Here is a 19,146-nt window from a genome sequence, read left to right as displayed (position 1 = left end):
AGCAAACTGCTTCTACACTACTGCAGTAGTAACATACACATTTGATTGCTCCAATGGAGCATTGCAGCAATCCAGTTAAAAAAAAAAAAAAAAAAACAGACTTCTGAGAGCTTTTCATTAACAGTTTTCCTGCTGACTAAACCAGCCTTGGTATGATGCAGAAGACATATTTGGAAACTTTCAACCCCTTCCTCTACTGCTGTCACGTTGGTTTTAAATCACAACGCTACCCTCATACACAAACTAATGTCTAGCTTATAATTGGTTTTGTTCATATGTACAAACCCCAGTAAAAGAAGTTGAACACAATATATACACTGGGAAATATAATCCTGGAATATTTGTCAATAACATGATTGTTCTGTATAATAATCCTGCCCACGCTTCCCTTCAGAGATTTCTTCCTCTTTATGCGAGCTGTGTCCACTTTGGAGACACTGGCTGCACGTGCCCGAGTCTCATTCTCTTCAGAGTGGTCTGAAAAAGCAGTCAGGTCCATGTCCACATCCGTGTCATGAAAGCAGCCATCAAAAGCCATTGCTTGTACTGCATCAATAGTATACATTCCTGAAGCCTGGCAACAAAAAATAGTTATTCTGTATCTAGCAAGAGCCATGTTAGTAAATCATACATACATAAACCAGAAAATAAAGCAAGCTTTCTCTTCAGTGTTGTTCCTTCTGTGGAGAGCATATGGAGAAGAGGGGTACTCCACAGTATTGCTACCTGTAGAGCCTGCCCCCCAGACAACAAAAAATTTGTGCTTTTTCCCCCTGTGAAATTTCAACAAAGGAGTTTACATATAGGGATATTCTTGAAGCAAAGGTTATAAGTGAGTGCTTCATAGAAAGCAAATGTTCATCTTGTGCTTCAGGCACACTTTTCTAAGAATGACCTTGTCATTCATTGGGTCTTGGGAGGAAAAGGCATCATTAAACTCATCTCCCCAATTAAAAATGGTAAAGCAGGAGAAGGAAAAATACTCAATGCTTCACAAGAAATGGGAAGGAAAATCACACGACTGCATTCTGTGGTATATCTCAGAGAGAAGAAAACCACTTTGATCAATAGGTATTTGAGAAGAGAATGAAAACTACCTTCCTCTGGGGAGAGGGGAATCAGGAGGTGAACTCTCTAACCTCTGCCACAAGAAAAGGAAGAGAGAGAAAGCATAGCTTTCTCAAGATCTCAGAGAGATAAATTTCCTCCCTTCAGCTAAGTAAAATAAAGTGAGATACAGAATGGAGTCACAGACATGATTACTGCACTGTTCTCACAGTGGTCTATCTGGATTATTCTGTGGTTTCTGTGATGCTTTCTGAAGGCAACAAAACACAGAAAGGACTGTACCTGGCCCCGTTTTCTCAGTTGCTTTCTCTCTTCAGTCGTGGTGAGATAGTTCACTGCTGCATATTCAATGACAGACAGGAAGACAAAAAGGAAGCTGGTCCATAAATACACATCCACAGCCTTTATGTAAGACACTTGAGGCATTGAGGCACTTACTCCTGTCATGATGGTTGACATTGTCAGCACTGTAGTTATACCTGCCAAAGAAAAAGGTGAGGTTATCCTAATACTGGCCAGTTTGGATCATCAACTTTGCTTGGACAGAACAGCTCTGTGAGGGCATATCATTGACACTGCCTGTATCTTCATTGCACAGGCTCTGAAAAGTGGAGTGAACCATGAAGGCCTATCACATACAATACTGAAACAAGTAAACCATCTCTTTGCTCAGTGCCTGCAGTTAGAGCTGTGGCACACCAGGTCTGAACAGTGGGAACACAAGAGTGGTGATTCAGCAGCATAATTCTGTGAAATTAAAGAAATTAATTAAATAAAATTTAATTAATTAAATAAAATTAAAGCACATATTTCTGTGACAGCTTCAATTACTGCTGTAGAGAAGTGAAAGCATGTTTGTGAGCTTCTCTCACTTCCCAGAGCCAGGGTCTCCACTTTCTTGCCCCAGAGAATCACGAAAGAATCACCAATTTCCCTCCCAACCCTTCTCAAATTGTACTTCTTGAGAACAGCTTGTATGTCTTTGTCATTACTCCATGTCTTTCTAAAAACACTCTAGCATAATAATGGTATAACCATTGAAACAAAGAAATGGGTTTTGTTGACCTCAGCGTGTCTAGAATTTCACCCTCATCCCCTCAATCTCTTCTTACATTCAGCTATTCATTTCATTTTTCTTTGCTCTGTCTCAGAAAAAAAACCCAAGACCAATAACCAGATGAGTCCCTGCTTTTAAACAGATAAATGTAACACTGGAAGTGAAGAAATTCTAATGACACCTGTGAGACAGGACTGGCTGAGCATGGCCTTTTATGTTGGGTCTCACTGTAGACTTTCTCCAGCTTTATGCTAGTTCAAGTCCATTGGAACACACAGGAGTTTCCCCTCTCCCTCTCTGCAAGTTCCTTAGGTTGAAGGATGGTGTTTGAAATATAACACATAAGAGGAAATCAACTTATTTGAAATATGCATACTCTATGCCAGGGAGCTAAGCTAACTTTGCTGTTAACATCATTGCCTATAAATTATGTATTCTTATGCTAATGAAATGTACATTATCCATAGAACTCCTGATGCATAACCATCTGCAGAAATCCTTATATAAATTAAAAAACATGATAAGCAAAACCATCTTGATAACATTACAAAAGACCTACTGAGAATTAAAACTTTAAAGATGAAGTTAAAACTTCTTATAAACAAAAGGAGTTGCTAGATGTACTAATAAAAGGAGGTAGGAGGTATTAGTATTTGTTTTTCAACTAACAAATAGATTTATAACTCATGTATTAGTAACCTTAGACTACACCAACAGAAAGGGATCTGAAGTAGCTATAATCCTATTTTTTTCTAGATTGATATAGCAATCATGTATGTGCAAATTTGTTTCTTAAACAAAGATCCTCAAATTTTCACTTGTCTAAGAAATATGGCAACATGCATTTGGCTTCTGGGACTAGCATCAGTAAGAAGAAAGAACAGGAACTTCTTTACTGATTCTTAAGCCAACAGTTCGCAACAGAGTTGCATTATGGTTACATTAGAAATCTTAACAAATTTTCATCAGATCTTCACAGGGATGCTAATCTGAAAAAAAAAAAAAAAAAAGTACTCATTCCACTGCCATCAGCATTAAATTCCCAACAAAGTGAGTCTTGAAGTGGTATCAACTGAAAACCAATGATGCTATTAAAAAACCCAATGTAATTAGTAATTTTCTCCTGAGCTGTGTTGTTTTTTCTCCTGTGGTGTTCAGAACTAAAACTGTGAGAGCAGAAAGGTGCCCACCTTACTCTTTGGCTTCCTCAGAAGCCTGTATGCCTTGCACAGTTAAGGCACTGAAGGAAACATTTTCAAGGTGCCTAACAAAGAAAGGCTTTGCTACATAGGACAAATTATGAAACTGGTTCCAAGTCAGGAGGAAGATATCAAGTGTTTCTAGAGAGAAAACAGAGCTGTAAAGATTTTAGATAGATTGCATTATGCCTATTAAGTATCTCTTATGAACCATGGATTTGGGGATGGACTTACTGCCAATTACTACCTGTTAACTTTGATGGGAAGAGAGGAGGAAAATCCCAGTCCGCGCAGGAGGAAAAAGGAAAAAAAGTAATTCAGTAAAATTCTACAGAAGGAGACCAGCAGAATCATTCATTTTCCTTCTGTGTTGTGTGAGCTGTTCTCTAATATAGCAAAGCAAGTCTGAACAAGCATCCCATTTCTCATTTTAGTAAAGGTTGACTCCTTTAGGAGTTTGTGGCATTGACAACAGCAATAATAGTTGTTCAGGCAATTACCTGATATAGTTGCTCGTGTCCTGTGTAAGTAAGAAGCTACGGTAGTTTCAAAACCTCGCCCCTGTCCATTCTGTACTTCCCAGAAAAACGTGTGTTAAAGGTTTACCTAGTGATACCCTGGCAGGAACAGCTCTTCTGTCAATCCAAAATGAAACCCAAGACAGCATCACCATCAGCATGGCAGGGAAGTAGGATTGTAGCACAAAAAAGAAAATATGTCTCCGAAGGGCAAAGTTTATAAAAAGTCGATTGTACCAACCTATTGAAAAAAGAGAGGAACAGGTTGGGGGAGAAGACAGCTGGGTTATTTGTGAGCTCTGTTCACTGGCCTTCTCCTTTCAACTGGAATGGTGTATTCTCATCAGTAATATTGAACACCTAAGAAATATTGCCACTACCTTGGTTTTATATAGTGCTTTATTAACTGTCATTCATCCCTCTTTAAAATACTGCTGCCTTAGCAGCAAAGCACCATGACTGCATAAATAAAATACTGTATTATAGCTGAGGTTATGAAATTGAGGGTAAAAAAAAAAAGTTAAACAGACTTCAAGTGAAACTGCCGGGAGAATGCAGACAGAATGTAATTGTCCAGTTCAGCTAGGACAGTAAAGCCAGCACCCTTCCTCCCCTAAGTAGCTTGCCTTCTCTCATGCTACAAATACCCAGCAGTAAGCAGCACTTTTCTTACCGTCATATAGGTTTGCCTGCCTAGCATTGACTTTAGAGGAAAGGGTGCTACCTAGTGAATTTTGGTGGCACAGTCTGTCTGTGCAGCAAAGCATGCGTGCTACACCTCCTGTGATGGGAGGGAAATGAGTGTATAGTGAGGTGAAGAGAAGACAAAAGTGGCTGGCTGTTCAGCATCTGCCTGACCAGTAAAAACAGAGATATTAACAAGGCTGTCTTGGAGCACAGAGAGGCTCTTTATAAAAATTAATATATTAACAAAACCCCCATCAAATATTAAACGCGCTTTATGTGTTTTCACTTGTGGAGAAGGTTTTGGGGCTTAAAAATTATTGTCTCAAAAAATGGATTGAAATTGTTGCTCCTTTGGAGGCCAGTGAACTCCAAAGCCTAAATGCTACATGTGTAGCTCTTGGAGGTGCATAGGAAATGATATGCAGAACCTAAAATGTGGGAGGCTGCTCCATTAGCAGCATTTTTGTCCATTTTTTGCCCAGGACTCTTCAGGGGAAGATGGCTTCCATTAGAGTTGTGCTGACTGTTCCCCACCATTATTTACTTTAGGGGAAGGGTTTCTGTGCAATCATTTTCATCCAACAAGAAGCAAAATAAAAGACCAAGAGAAAGTGGAGCCTCCTGTAAGAAAGAAAACCTCAAAGTAAAAGAAAAGTATGTGCTTGCAAAGGGCAGTGTTCTAACTAAAATATGGTACACACATTGTTCAACTACTTCCCAGGGTCCTTGTGACTTAAAAAAAACCAACTTTCCTTTCACCTTTATCCTGCTGAGTAAGCTCATCATCAAAACATCTGCATGCAAGTGTGGAGCAGTTACACTGCAAAAAGTCAAAGGTGCTGTGAAGGTGCTGCAAAAGCATGAGTATTGGAGTGATGTGGGATTGCATTATTGTGCACAAGGCCATATTTGCTTACATAACTGTTTTTTTATGAGAACAGCAAGGCAGAAAGAGTTCCCAGAACTCATTTTCAACTCTCAGTAGTTTGGTGGAAAACATCCCAGTCTCCTTCAAGAACAAAGTTGATGTAGCTGTCAGCATTGCACAGTTATGATAGTAAGGTATCACTAGCCCTCTTCTCACATGACAATGGCTCTGGAGCTCTGTTCTTAGCTCATACACAAGCAAAAGAAGGATCTGATCAAGCTGTGAATCCCTTAGTGCTTTAGCTGCATCATAATTTAAACCAGTATTACTGCATTCAATATCAGCCACCGTAAACTTGAATAGATCTTTTTTAAACATAAAAAAAGCTGTCCTATAAATAAAATATAGTAAATAAAACTATTTTCAGCTTTCCTGTATGTCTTCAAGGATTTTTTCCAAAGTGCTATGTATTTCATCATACTACTTTGATATCAAGGGTAATAGCCACACTGAAATGAACTGCCTCAGACTGGTGAGTGCAGTAGCAAACATGATATTTTATCTGGTAAAAAACATATGGTTAGACTACTTATATAGAGAAGTATTTAAAAATTTATAATTGCATGTACAAATACAAAGAAAATAAAACCCACCTTGCATGAAATCAAGGCTATAATAAAATCCTAAAGCCTTGTGCAGTTTGCCAGAAAGTATTGTTCGAGTTCTATAGGGAGAAATAAAAACCTGTCTGGGGCAGATACCTGTAGTTAAACAATGTAGCAGAGATTTTAGACAATAAAACACACTGGGTTTCCTCGTTTTCTCTCCAGTATTTGACCCTTTAGGGTTTGCATTTTCAAGTTCTTCTATATAACTAGAACCCAAAGATTCCTGCAAAACTAGTACTCCAAGGGCTTTAAGAGAAGCACCACAATTTTGCAGGAGCTCACACCAGCATATATTTGGTTGTTGTGCCTTTTTTCAGATTCTTATTGTCAGACGTTAAGTTACAGGTATTATGGCCTCTTTTAATACCAAGAAAGTGTTATACTGGTAATGTAAAGAAAAACAAGGACCTGGGCCAACAGACCATTGTAATTGAGAGATCTCATTTTAACTGAGATCTTTAAGCAGTAACAGTCATTTATTAGCAATGAATTGGAAAAGTAATTCTGCATGATTGTGTCCTGTGCTTCACTCTTCTAATGACAGGGGTTTACTGTACCAGTACTGCTGTAAAAAGCTAGTCCACTGGAAGCACTGAATTCTTCAATGAAAAACTGGGAGAGGGAGATGTGCTCATCTGTGCTCAGAGACTTGTTTCCATTTTTCCAGTATAACATCAGATCGTCTTCATTGTACGCATCTACAAGAAAGTAAAAACTAAATCACCTCTTCTGCTGGTATAATGCTTTTTGGGAAAACCCCAAACGCTTTTTTCATATCAATCTGTCACTTAGTTGACATGGAAAATTTTCAAAGACCACATTCCATCTGATTCTAAGTGGACCCCAGTCCTATGCCCTGTCACCAGCTCACCTGACAGATGGGGGAACATAGGTGTGCTCAGGGTCCCAGGGCATTTAGTATCAGATCTCTGGAACTGCAACACTGCGCAGACTGCCTGAACACTGGGGATCTGTTCTCTTTTCCAAAACTAAACTACAAACCAGCAGTCCAGTTTTACTCATAATCCAAATAAAAATAAATTTTGACATAGCAAAAGGCTTAGCAAAACAGAATTACTTTTGTTGCCCTTGCCCAGCTTTACAACTTACTACACACAACTGAGTCAGGGATGAGAAAGCAGATACTTCACAGTAACACAAGCACTTGTCTTCATTGTTTCATGAAATTAAATATTGACATTTTACTTCTAACCTGCATTTTTTTTTTTCAGGAAAAAAAAAAAAAAAAATTCCTGAACCCCCCCCACAATTTTTGACAGAAGAAACATTTTTAGATTCAGGCCTTGGAATACCAACACAGTCAAAACAAAGCAGGGTGCATCATGGGTTTTTTTATCTTCCCAAAGCTCACTAAGCTCTGGAAAGATCCCAAACTGGTCACAATTCAACCTGTACAGATTGAAGGGTTCAGGTCACATGTCAAAATAAGTTGAAAAGGTATTATTAATAAGATGGAGTATGGAGTGCTGGTAAGAATGCACGTGTGAAGAACAGGTATGAATTAAACTTACAGCTTTCCAGTTCTAAAGAGCAATTCTGGGTGTCCAGAGGAAACCTACTGAAATCCATGAAACACATAGCAGAAACTGTTATTCTGCAGAAAGGAAGACAAAAACAGAAATTAAATGAAAAATGTCACACTTTCTTATAGCTGGGCAGACAACTTAGTGAGACTTCCAACCAGTCTGCTGCTTAGAATCCTAATGATGTTTTCAAGCTTTTTTAGATGCTTCTAAAATTGCTTCAAGATAGTGAGATAAAAATAGATCAGTGAGAACATATTTTTTAAACATAATTCATAGTCTTTCTCACTGAGTACATTACCTCCTTTGTTTTTTAAACCTTTTACTGGCCTGATCCTTCATTAGCCTTTCATACATACATTTTACTTTGAAGGATTACACTTAGGAAGATTAACAGGGGGAGTTCACACTTCTTCACCGAATTCCTCAACCGAATTTCTCATAGATTGAAGTAGATATTACAGATTACAGCAAATATTATTCCAAATGTTATTTTCCCAGCTAGAATGCTTATAATATTTAATTGCATGAAAAGATAAGCTGCAATTCCTGGAAGCTTACTCTCCTTTTCCACACCATTTAAATGCCTTAGACTCTAAAAAGCTTAAGGAAGTCTAGAAAAAGACATTATTTTGCATTCTACCTGCTTTTTCAGCAGTGTTTAGAAGATGTATCCCTTGATATTTTAAACAATAAACAGGCTAGAGGCAGCAATTTAAATATGGCAAATAATACCAAATTTCCCTTTCTTGTCATTTGATGTTTTAGTTTGACTTTTCAGTTTTTCCCAAACTGAATCCTACAGTTTAAGTACGAGCTGTACGGGTTATATAAGAAATCTTTGAAAACTGCTGGTTGGTAAACACACTTAAACTTTACAAGTGTAAGATTTTACTAGCTTGTAATACAACTGTTAATGTCCTACATCTTTAAAATCATGCATAATACTTCCAACTACAGATGTTGTTTCCATCTTCCAGCTATTGACTAAAGGATCAGGGGAAAACTAAGAAAATGTTTGTTTTAGTAACAAATCTGGATTTTTGTTCCACTTTGCTTCAATAAAATCCTAGATGCCATGCTCTAAAGAAAAACTGCAGAATATGCAGATTTCTTGCATGTAAGTATTTGGAATATAATCTATGTAAAACAGGCAATACAAAAAGGGTGTTTTAATGAACATCTGATTCTCTGGGAACATATACAATACTATACCACTAAGCTAGAAAAACAATGTTTCACCTTCGTAATTTCAAAACTCTACTTCAACCTTTAGGTCACCCCTTTCCCTGCCTCTGGTAAGAGCTGATAGAGAACAAAAAGGACAGGACACCTGCCCTTTGTGCATTTGTCCAGGAAGAAATCCACAGGTTTGGCAGGAACTTTGGGGCTTTGCTATTCACTGGCACAGGAAGGTGAAGCTGGCTGCAAGCTCGCCTGGCAAAGCAAGGAGGAGTCATCCAGTACACACCATCTGGTAATGCTGAGTTAGGAAAAGGTAACTGTGGGAGCAGAGAGGACAAGGGCAAGGAAGAAAAATAGAGCCCAAACTTGCAAATGTGATGTAGGACACAGGACAAGGGCTCCCATCAGAGGGGATTCCAAGCAATGAGCAAACTGATTCACACCGTGTCTGTCCCTCAGATCCACTTTCCCCTTTTCCTTCCCTCCCATTATGCTTTTTCCTTTCTCTCCATTTCTGTCCTGCACATCACATGCTATCTTTGGTTTGTAACTACTTGTGCACAATTTATTGCTGTTTATCTTGATGACACTTTACCTTTCTGTTAAGCTGACAGAATGTGTTCCCCCATCTTAAGTCTCTTCACCACTTTCTTCCACCAGCTGAATGTATGTCATACCTCTCATGTGGAGTGCCACTGCTGTAAGCCTTAGTGTTCCCAATCTCTCTCTCATGAAGCATGGAAAATAATACAGCAATAAAATGCATACTTCACCTCATTATTTCTTACTGATCAGTGTGATTCTTGAGCATATACTATTTTAAAGTGATGTGTGGCTGTTGTTGTGATGGTTTCTGCATATCTTCATTACTTGTTGGAACAATCATTAAACAGCCAAAATCTCAAGTGCTTGCATGAATCTTCAAACTACCCAGATTAGATGAAGTATAAACTTTGTGCACAGGCCTAACCAGTAATGACCAGGAGAACTGTGATTTCTGCAATGCACAGGCCTTGGGGTCTGTACCCTAAGGGGAAAATTCCTCCAGAAAACTATTTCTGCCACATAATCCAAATCTACTTCATAAAGAAAAGCAATAAGATGTAGATAAAACCACTGACAAGGGATTAACACAGGATAGATTTCAGTGCTATTTACAACAGATGAAAAAATGCGATTTTTCTGTGACAGGAAACAATATGTGAATGACAGAAAAATATGTTATTTATATATTTATATGTTATTTATTTTCACACCAGTATACTCATCACCAGTTCCCATTATCTAATGTCAGAGCATTACTGCCAGTTCAGTTTCAGAATCTTAACTACAAGTATTTACATCAATTCCTCACTATACAGACTACTGGTCCGTAATTGCAGCCATGTATTTTCTTATAAAGGGGTATTGCTCTTACCGTAGACTGAAGAGTACATTGCCATCAGGGTATACTCGGAGCATGACGTTTTCCACAGTTGTATCATGGATGAAAGATCTTTTGGAGTGTACAAAAAATATATCAGGTACCCATATCTTTTTTATCAGTCTTCCATCAAAAGTCATACTTTTGTTTTTGTTACTATGAAATGAAAGTCTCTCATCCTTCCAGTAATGTCTGAGATACAAAGTCATTGTGAAGTCCTTTGTTTAATTAAAAATAAAAGAAGACAATGCATGGTTTATTCACATACAATAGAAAACAGGACAAAGTAATCAACTCATGCAAAGGATCAGTGTCTTCTCTGGGTACCATCTCTCAGTGAGAGGAATTAAATCCTACTCAATGAGTTTAAATACAAATGAGAACTACCTCTGAGATACTGGCTGTTCGCCTTGTAAACCGGTGTCTGAGTCTGAGGTACATACTTCATTTATACTGAGATAAAACTTTTACAGATTTCAGTGCTCTGCTGTATTGGGCCATCAGTGAAGTAATAAAGGAATTTTTAAACCAACCAAAGGAAAATGGAAAAAGGTTTCCTCTGGAACTCTTCACAAGCTTTTCCCAGAATGGACTGTGGTTCCTTTATAATGGGATTAACTTGAGTTCTTCATGAGCATTAGGTCAATTTGTAAATTTCATTAATCTGTATATTTTGTACAAATACTGAACAGGTGATTGATGAATGAAATGCATCATAAAGAAATAATATGAAGAATTTTATTAGAGTAAAACCTTAAATTTTACAAGAATGACAATTTTTTAATATAAAATGCTGTTTAAAATATTTTATCATCCTATTTAGAGAAATAGCATGACTGCAAATATACATGTGGAAAGAGATGGAGAGGGTGCTCCAAACCCAGTCTGAGCTTCTGCACAGCCTGACAGCTTTGTGCTCACCTATGTAACTTCTGCTTTACCAGGCAGACATCATTGATCTCGATAGAACAATTACTTCTTGTAAGAAGTAATTATCAGAATACTGGGAAAATACTTAGGTCTTTCCCTGTAATACGATTTGGGTAGATTTGCAAAGGAATGCAGGGGTGCCTACTGACTGACAGATCCCATTGCAAACTCAACACCTACAACTAGACCTACACTCACTGTGAAAAGACACTTCAAATGAACAGCCTACATTCCAGTGCTACAAGTCCTTGACTGCAGTGTGGGCATCTACTTCCGAGGGCCATTAATGGAACTGGTTTTTCTACTTCCATTTCTCACATCTACAGCTCCACCCATGCCAGAAATGATGAGAATTTTCAGATACGAATAAGTAAAGGAAATAAAGGACATGGAGCCTCTTCAACTAATGTGCTCGGTACTAAGGGCTCATTCAGAAGCCCATGGGGCTTACTGAATGGTTGGTGTTTTCAGCTTGGAGCACTATCCACTCTGATCTGTTCCTCTTACCCAAGGAGAAATTTGACATGTGCTTTTATATTACACTTACTATTTTAAACAAGAATGACTTGCATGCTTCAAGGAAAGGTTGCTCTCTTTCAGGGTTTGCCTTCTTTAACTGTATAATTCTGTACCATCCAGCTGGGTGTTTCTGAAACCCTGAATTTTGGCTGAACTTCTTTATTCCAGTTCCACTTACCATGTCAACTTCAGATATGCTGTCAATGCTTTCTACCTGCACATCAATGCCCACAGGTATTGGCGACCCTTCAATGCAACAGAATGAGAGAGTGATGAGGAGCATAAATCCATATTAAATGGAAGAATATTAGCAACATACAGAAAGTACCCATCCTAGCATTTACTATGGTCTGTCCACTTTAGTACACTAAATGAGAAAGACCATGGCAATAGAATAAAACATGATGTTAAACAGTTGCAGAAATAAGTAAAAAGCCTTCGGTGATCATTTTGCAGCCAGACTTACTGGCATTGCAGTTTGGACATCAGGGACAGCTTCCTTGTTCAACTGCTAATGAACTTCTTGGAGTGCTATCTGGAACTGTCATATGGAAAAGCTGAGTATATCAAATATATGAGTATATGAAATACATCAAATTGCAAAGTTTTCTTATCATTTCCAATGCTTATTCCCACACTTACAAGCAAAATAATCATTACACCTCCTAATTATCTTTAGTTATTCAACTATTTAAAGTTTGGCATAGGTATCCATGAAAAAGGATTGCTTCCTCTCTACCTCATAAGGGAAAACCTGTTATGGTTTAAGCCTGGCCGCTCACTCACTCACCCTCTTCTTCCCTGCCCTGCTCCAAGAGAGATGGGGAGGAGAATCGAAAGAATGTAACTCCTGTGGGCTGAGATAAGAACAGTCCATTAACTAAGGTATAACACAAAACCACTACTGCTACCACCAATAATAATAATGGAAATAAAAAGGGAAGAGAATACAACCACTCACCACCTGCCAACCGATACCCAGGCCGACCTGAGCAGTGATCTGGGGCTCCCAAGTAACTACCCCCAGTTTCTATACTGGGCATGATGCGCTGTTGGCCAGTTTGGGTCAGGTGTCCTGTCTCTGCTTCCTCCCAGCTTCTCATGCTCTTCCTCACTGGCAGAGCATGAGACTGGAAAAGTCTCTTACCCTGGGACCATGGTAGAGGTACAGGGTAGGATATACTGGAAGTCCTCATATCTGGCTATACATTTGATCTTAACTGCTATTGCTAAAATGTTGGGAGATTATTTACTTGAACAACATGTTAAAAACAGTGGGCTTAGTCTGATAGTCTACATAAAATAACAGCTTTACTAGTTTCTGAGTCAAGGACAAATCTAAAGCAAATGAAGTTAAATATCTACCATCAACATTCTTCAAAGAGGCAAGGAGCTACACACAATATCACACAATAGGATAAATGGCTTTCTGAGCCATATATTGTGTAGTGATGAAAACGCTTTTTCTTGGTGACAGTTGCTCAAAGTGTGATGATGACAAACCTAATATTTCTTGGGATTTGCAAAAATTAAAGACAATTTTCTACCCCAACAAGAACTATTCCAGGGTGGGCACAGTTCCATTAAATAATTCACCTCATCTGGCAAATGTAAAGGAACTGATCACAGAATTAGAAATTAGTGGTAGCTTATTTTTATATTGGTTACATGCACACAAACAGAAGTGCCAGTTATACATAGATACACACAGAGGCACTTGATTCCTTGAAAGGAGAGCTTGTACTAAGTTGGGAACTATTATAAAACTATATATAAAAAGTCACTGGGAACACTGAATAGCATAAAACAGATCAAAAGCTATGGCCAGGAGTAATACAGAAGATGGCTCTAAAGTGAATTAAATAAAAAGGGAACTGTTACAATGAAATTTGTTCCTGATTAGGTAGAAACATGAGAACTGTGAAACAGACTCATTAAAAAGAGATTCCTGTTTTCTGTCTAGGGAAAGGCCAAAGACTCATGGTGCTTAATAAGAAAACACCATTCAGTCTAGCCTTCACCACAGACGATTATTAAACCACATACCCCAACCCCAGCCCTGACCTATTATTGTTATTATAGCAGCTGTGAATATTTCCTTCCTATTCTGACTCTACTTTTGCAACAAATCTAAGTAGACAATAAAGACATTAAACACTGCACATATATGCAACCCTGGTCACTTCACTGTGCTGTTCACTTTTACAAGTGGATACCAGTAACGAGTGGTGTCTCTCAGGGATCGGTGTTGGGACCGGTCTTGTTTAACATCTTTGTCGCTGACATGGACAGTGGGATTGAGTGCGCCCTCAGCAAGTTTGCCGATGACACCAAGCTGTGTGGTTCGGTTGATACGCTGGAGGGCAGGAATGCCATCCAGAGGGACCTTGACACACTTGTGAGGTGTGTCAACCTCATGAAGTCTAACCATGCCAAGTGCAAGGTCCTACACCTGGGTCAGAGCAATCCCAGGCACAGCTACAGGCTAGGCAGAGAAGAGATTCGCAGCCCTGCAGAGAAGGACTTGGGGGTGCTGGTCAATGAGAAAATGAACATGAGCCGGAAGTGTGCAGTTGCAGCCCAGAAAGCCAACCATATCCTGGGCTGCATCAAAAGGAGCATGACCTTAAGTGGTCAAAGGTGTCCTCAACATAAAAAGGACATGGAACTGTTGGAACAAGTCCAAAGGAGGGCCACAAAGATTATCAGGGGACTGGAGCACCTCCCATATGAAGATAGGCTGAGAAAGTTGGGGCTGTTCAGCCTGGATAAGAAAAGATCATTCTTTTACAAGGATTAGTGATACTCACAATGGAGGCTACATACATTTTCAAGATAATTACTCCCCAGCAGAAAAAAATCAGAATTGTTTTCAGATGGGTTTATCTTCACACAAGCCATTTCCAGTCTTTTGTTTTAAAGGTTTAAGCATAGCAAAAGAAGGCCTTGATGAGCATGGAATTTTTTTAATAGGTAGTACGGCAGGCAAATTCTGTAATACCCTTTTAAGAAGGAATATTACATAAAAAGGAGTGAGCCTTCTCCATCCCAGTGACATATTTCTGACCTTTCAGGGAGGGCTGTGGTGCAGAAGAGAAAATAGATTGGTGTCAAAGAGCTATTAGAATTGCAGCAGTTTGAGCATGCATTGTGCCCTGTTTCCTTTTCTTTTTCTACCCTTTTACCTTCAGATGAATCTAAATGTTACTAATTTAGCTTGAGTAAGGAGGAAGTACAGAGGGGCAAGAGCTAATGGAATTTCTGATCCTCTGAGTATTTGGAATTAAGATTACGTTTAATTGCAGATCGGGATGCAAACTGTCCAGGACTGCTACCTCTTGACCAGCTAAAGTCCACTAAATTATTTTCCATCATGTCTGATACTGTCTAATGCTATTATCCACTAGACTGGTTGACAAAGTAGAGAGAACAAATTTTAAAACTTCTTTAACTAACACAGCATAGGAAATGACAGGTCCTTAAGACACAATGTAAAGAAAAATAGTTGTCATATATATATATATATATATACACACACACATACACATGGGGAGAATTTCCATGTACACAATGACAATGATCATGAGATTCCATAATGTTTAGACTGCAAATAGTTAAAGAGAGTGCTTGGAACGTTGTATTTTCAGAAAACCAAGGCACAGAAAAAGAAAATAACTACTTCCTCTGTATGCTAGTCTATGATTATTTTTTTTTTTTTAATGGTGAATGTTAATTTTTAGTAATTGTAGAAAGAACTCATGAAACCAAGAACTCAACCCAATGTCTTCTGCTGGTATTTTAGCATAAGATAGTCCAGAAAATAATAGGCTATAGATAAACAGATGCATAGTAGAAAATAAAGTAACTTGAAAGCATTTCTAAAAATTCACTTAAACACTTTATCCTCCTAAACCAAACTTAGCAGTTTCGGCTGCTAAGTGGCCCTCAGAGATCCAAGTTGCTAGAAGTCTCTGCTCACTGATACTGGCCTGTGCTCACCCTTTCTCACTGACTCATGTTGTTTTTGATTATCAGGATATTTAGCTTTGACCCCTGTTTCTCTTGGAAAATAAGAAATGCTCTTGGGCCAAAATTTGGCTGGAGTCAAATATTTTCAAACCCTTGAAGGACATTCATTCACTATCTCAAGATCAAATTGAGTTTGTGAAATGTCAGGTATTTTCCAAGAGGGATTAAATTCACATCCTTTCATTTGATATAATCCTGATAATTTTCCCAACTTACGACTCGCCGGGGCTTTATTGCCTAGGCGAGGGAGATCGTCTTGAATCTCCAGAAGTACGCGGGACAGGGGAGCCCGCACGTTGGGATGAATGGGAACGCCTTTCTCGGGACTTTGAACGTCTTCTCCCATAGACAACTGTGGTTTTAACTTAAAGATACCTTGGCAGAGTGCTCCGAATGGAATGGGGATGACCATTCAAAGAAGTGCAACATAACTTAATTTCTTACATTTTCTCCAGACCAAACTTGAGCTATTTTCTCACAGATTATCTGTTTATGGGGGTACTGACAAATCAGTACTTTAGGCCATAGTATTAAATACATATGTCATGAAAATATCTGAGTCTACTGACAGTTTTTTGTTTCCTTTGGTAGGATCTAGGCAGATAGACAGCCTTACAGGAACTGGCAAGCATTATTATACCATTGCAGGACATCTCACATACCCACCTCCTGGCCTTTGCAAGTACTTCTGGAAGAAACAAGGACAAAACAATTCCTAATTCCTACAGTGTTCAGTGATGCTGTTGGTAAAGCTTGTTTGAGCAAGGGAAACATCAGTTCTCCTAGTTCAATGTCTAGTGGAATTACTCAAATCACTTTGCTGGGCCACATCTGTTTGCATCAGTGGGGGTCCATCTATTGGAGACTTCCAAACAGAAGAGGCCCATGACATTACATGGAAGGCAACAACAAAACAAAACAATCCAAGAAATGAAAAAAACCCAACCCACAATCCCTTCAAACAACAACCCAAGAGACTGCGTTAGGGATTAAGTGCAGTGTAACAATGTAAATTCAGTTTTTTAGAGAACATTTTGGTGTACTGAATTACTTCAGACCATAGTAATGAACTATAATGAACTGCAGACAAGTAACACTTCTTTAGCAAAAATGTAGGAACAGCTTGCTAGCAGCTTGCTGGCTTTGCTTCATCTTGACACAGTGTACTTCTCAGCCTTTTCTCTAATGTGTTAATAAATAGACAATGCCAGGATTAAATTTTACAATCACCAGTCAGATTCTGATTGTGAAGCTGGAATGGCATTGCAATCAACAGAATAATGCCAAAATATAGTCACATAAATAGCAGTTTATGGGTCCATTATTATGTGTCCATCTCTCCATGACAGAGTTGTGTCCATTTGGTAAAAAAAAAAAAAAAAAGGGATCTCTTACCTCCATGGACCAATGATATTTTCACAGGAAAGCAATCGATCATGTAAGAAAAGTCACATTTCCAGGAACACTGCTGCTGGTCAGTATCCAACAGTTCTTCATTCATTTCCCCCAGTTTTTTTCCTGTGCATGTTTGCTCAGTTTACAAATCAAATGCAGCCTATGCCCTCTCTGTTTTTCCTTTGTTACTCAATTATAAGTACTAAAAACTCTGGGTCCTGTAGTCTGTCTCATTTACTTTGCATGTATGGGGCTAAATAAACAAGCCAAATTTAGAGTTCCCCAAATTGAGGGATCCTCAGCAGGTTCAAAACTGTGCACTGTAAAAATGTTAATGGATCTATATATTAGTCTTAGAGATATTCACTCATAAGCATTCCACATATTAAGAGAGTTCTGGAAATTCTAAAGTGTGTGAATTATTGAATGTGACTGAAAAAAGGGCCTCCCATACCTTTATGAAGTCATGTGGATTAATAAAAGGGGAGCAAAGCTGATGCACTCTTCTGCTGAAAGCTATTTCTGAAAGACAGGGGTGCAGCTGAAATCATACCCATGGCAGTGTGATTACTGAGATGCCTGTGCAATGAAGTCAGTGTTAAAACTACAGCTGACTTCAGTAGGAACTGAACTGGTTCTATAACCAGTCATCTGAAAATAAAAGGACAAGGGGAAAAAGCCTGGTACATACTTGCTGTGTGTAAAAAAATCCTCATTGCCTGTGGAATTTAAAGCTGCCAGATCACAAGGTATAATCTGAAAGTCGCTTTTATGTACATCGTAAGTATTGCTTCTGGGATGATCCAAAGATGAAGTACAACCCAAAGTGTTGTTTGGTTTCATGTAAATGCTACTTCCTTTCTGAGATGATACTCTGAAAAATTTAAATTCCTTGTGTGGCCAAGCAGGTGGTAACAAGATGTCCACACTAACAGATACTAACAGATTTTAGGCAAGGGGTAATTTTTTTTTTTTTCAAGAAACAGACATATCTCAACTTATTCAAAGTCAGGCAAGATTTTTGCTCTCTGACAAGACAGAATTTCCAGGGTAGCAAGAAATCTATTCACATTCTCACAATGCATCCAGAGAGGCTCTTTTTACTCCATGTCTCCCTCCTGGCATGCCTGCCAGGCCCCACGTTTCAGCAGCTGATTTCAGCAAGAACAGGCCCATAGATTTGTTAACCTCCCAGATTTATGTTTGTTTACACAGCTGATTATTGGTCTTCATATATTTTGTCTTCATAACTCTTCATAAATTTTTAACTTCGTAACTCATAACTATTTTCATGAATCATGAACATGGAACTGGTGACACAAAGGCTCAGACAAAGCTTATTAGTGGTTCAGCTTTCTCATTTTACCTTTCATGAAGGAGATTCAAAACTGAACCCAACCTGTGGACATCCCATTGAATACTCCATTTATCCACATGCAATTTAATTAAATGAAGAAGTAATAACCATAGTGCCCAACACAGAATCAACATGGTAATAAATAGAACATCTGTGGGCAATTTTTTTATTCTCTACTTATCAAACAGATTTAGGAATTTCTGGTTCATTTCTATCTCTTAAAATAAATGTGATGACTAAGTAATGTGCTAATTGCTACTAGACTATGCAGTTTACAGGGATACCTTATTCAGTGCTCCCATAGAGGCTTACCCTAATAATATTTTTTAATAAACTCTGAAAAGGAACCAGCACAGTGCAGGTGTGCGTTGCTTACCTCCAAATCCAGGTCTGAGTGCAAAGTCATGATCCTCTATGTGAAGCAGCTGCTCAGATTTAAGTGGCCGTACTTTTGTGCTGTCAATTGTCCTCATTTTAATTTCTTGTTTGCTATGTTTAAAAATAAACAAGCTGTGCCAGTTAAATGAAGCAGAGACCCAATAATACTGTACAGTTGAATCTGGTACGATAAGGGAAACAGCAGTTGGAGAAAGGTATATTAGAAAAGGTAGGGGAATTGCCCAGGTCCGTGGGAACACTAACAATAAATAAGAAGTCCCAAGAAGAAGATCTAGCTCTTCCTCTGTTCCTCTTAGAAAT

The 19,146-nt window shown here is 38.5% G+C and overlaps 1 protein-coding gene across 7 annotated transcripts in view; it reads right to left on the bottom strand.

The window, feature by feature from the left end:
* Positions 1 to 242: 242 nt before the first annotated feature.
* The window catches only part of GABRR3 (gamma-aminobutyric acid type A receptor subunit rho3), a 38,766-nt gene continuing 19,862 nt past the window's right edge, over positions 243 to 19,146 (bottom strand). For 6 of the 7 annotated variants that reach the window (XM_061355072.1, XM_061355077.1, XM_061355071.1 and 3 more), the window contains 8 exons: positions 18,824 to 18,936; positions 11,845 to 11,912; positions 10,212 to 10,435; positions 7,598 to 7,680; positions 6,623 to 6,763; positions 3,931 to 4,083; positions 1,351 to 1,547; positions 243 to 574 (listed from right to left, as the gene is read on the bottom strand). In XM_061355072.1, coding sequence (XP_061211056.1) covers positions 272 to 574; positions 1,351 to 1,547; positions 3,931 to 4,083; positions 6,623 to 6,763; positions 7,598 to 7,680; positions 10,212 to 10,435; positions 11,845 to 11,912; positions 18,824 to 18,936 — 1,282 coding nt within the window. In that variant the 3' untranslated portion in view covers positions 243 to 271. The remainder of the gene's footprint in view (positions 575 to 1,350; positions 1,548 to 3,930; positions 4,084 to 6,622; positions 6,764 to 7,597; positions 7,681 to 10,211; positions 10,436 to 11,844; positions 11,913 to 18,823; positions 18,937 to 19,146) is intronic. The other variant, XM_061355076.1, reaches the window with a different exon arrangement.

Source organism: Neopsephotus bourkii, unplaced genomic scaffold (genome assembly GCF_033783945.1).
Source record: "Neopsephotus bourkii isolate Nb327-2 ecotype Australia unplaced genomic scaffold, CSIRO-AGI_Nbou_v1 NB_771, whole genome shotgun sequence".
Classification (NCBI taxonomy): domain Eukaryota; kingdom Metazoa; phylum Chordata; class Aves; order Psittaciformes; family Psittacidae; genus Neopsephotus; species Neopsephotus bourkii.
The sequence above is the reverse complement of the archived record's forward strand: the minus strand, read 5'-3'. Positions and strand labels throughout refer to the sequence as shown.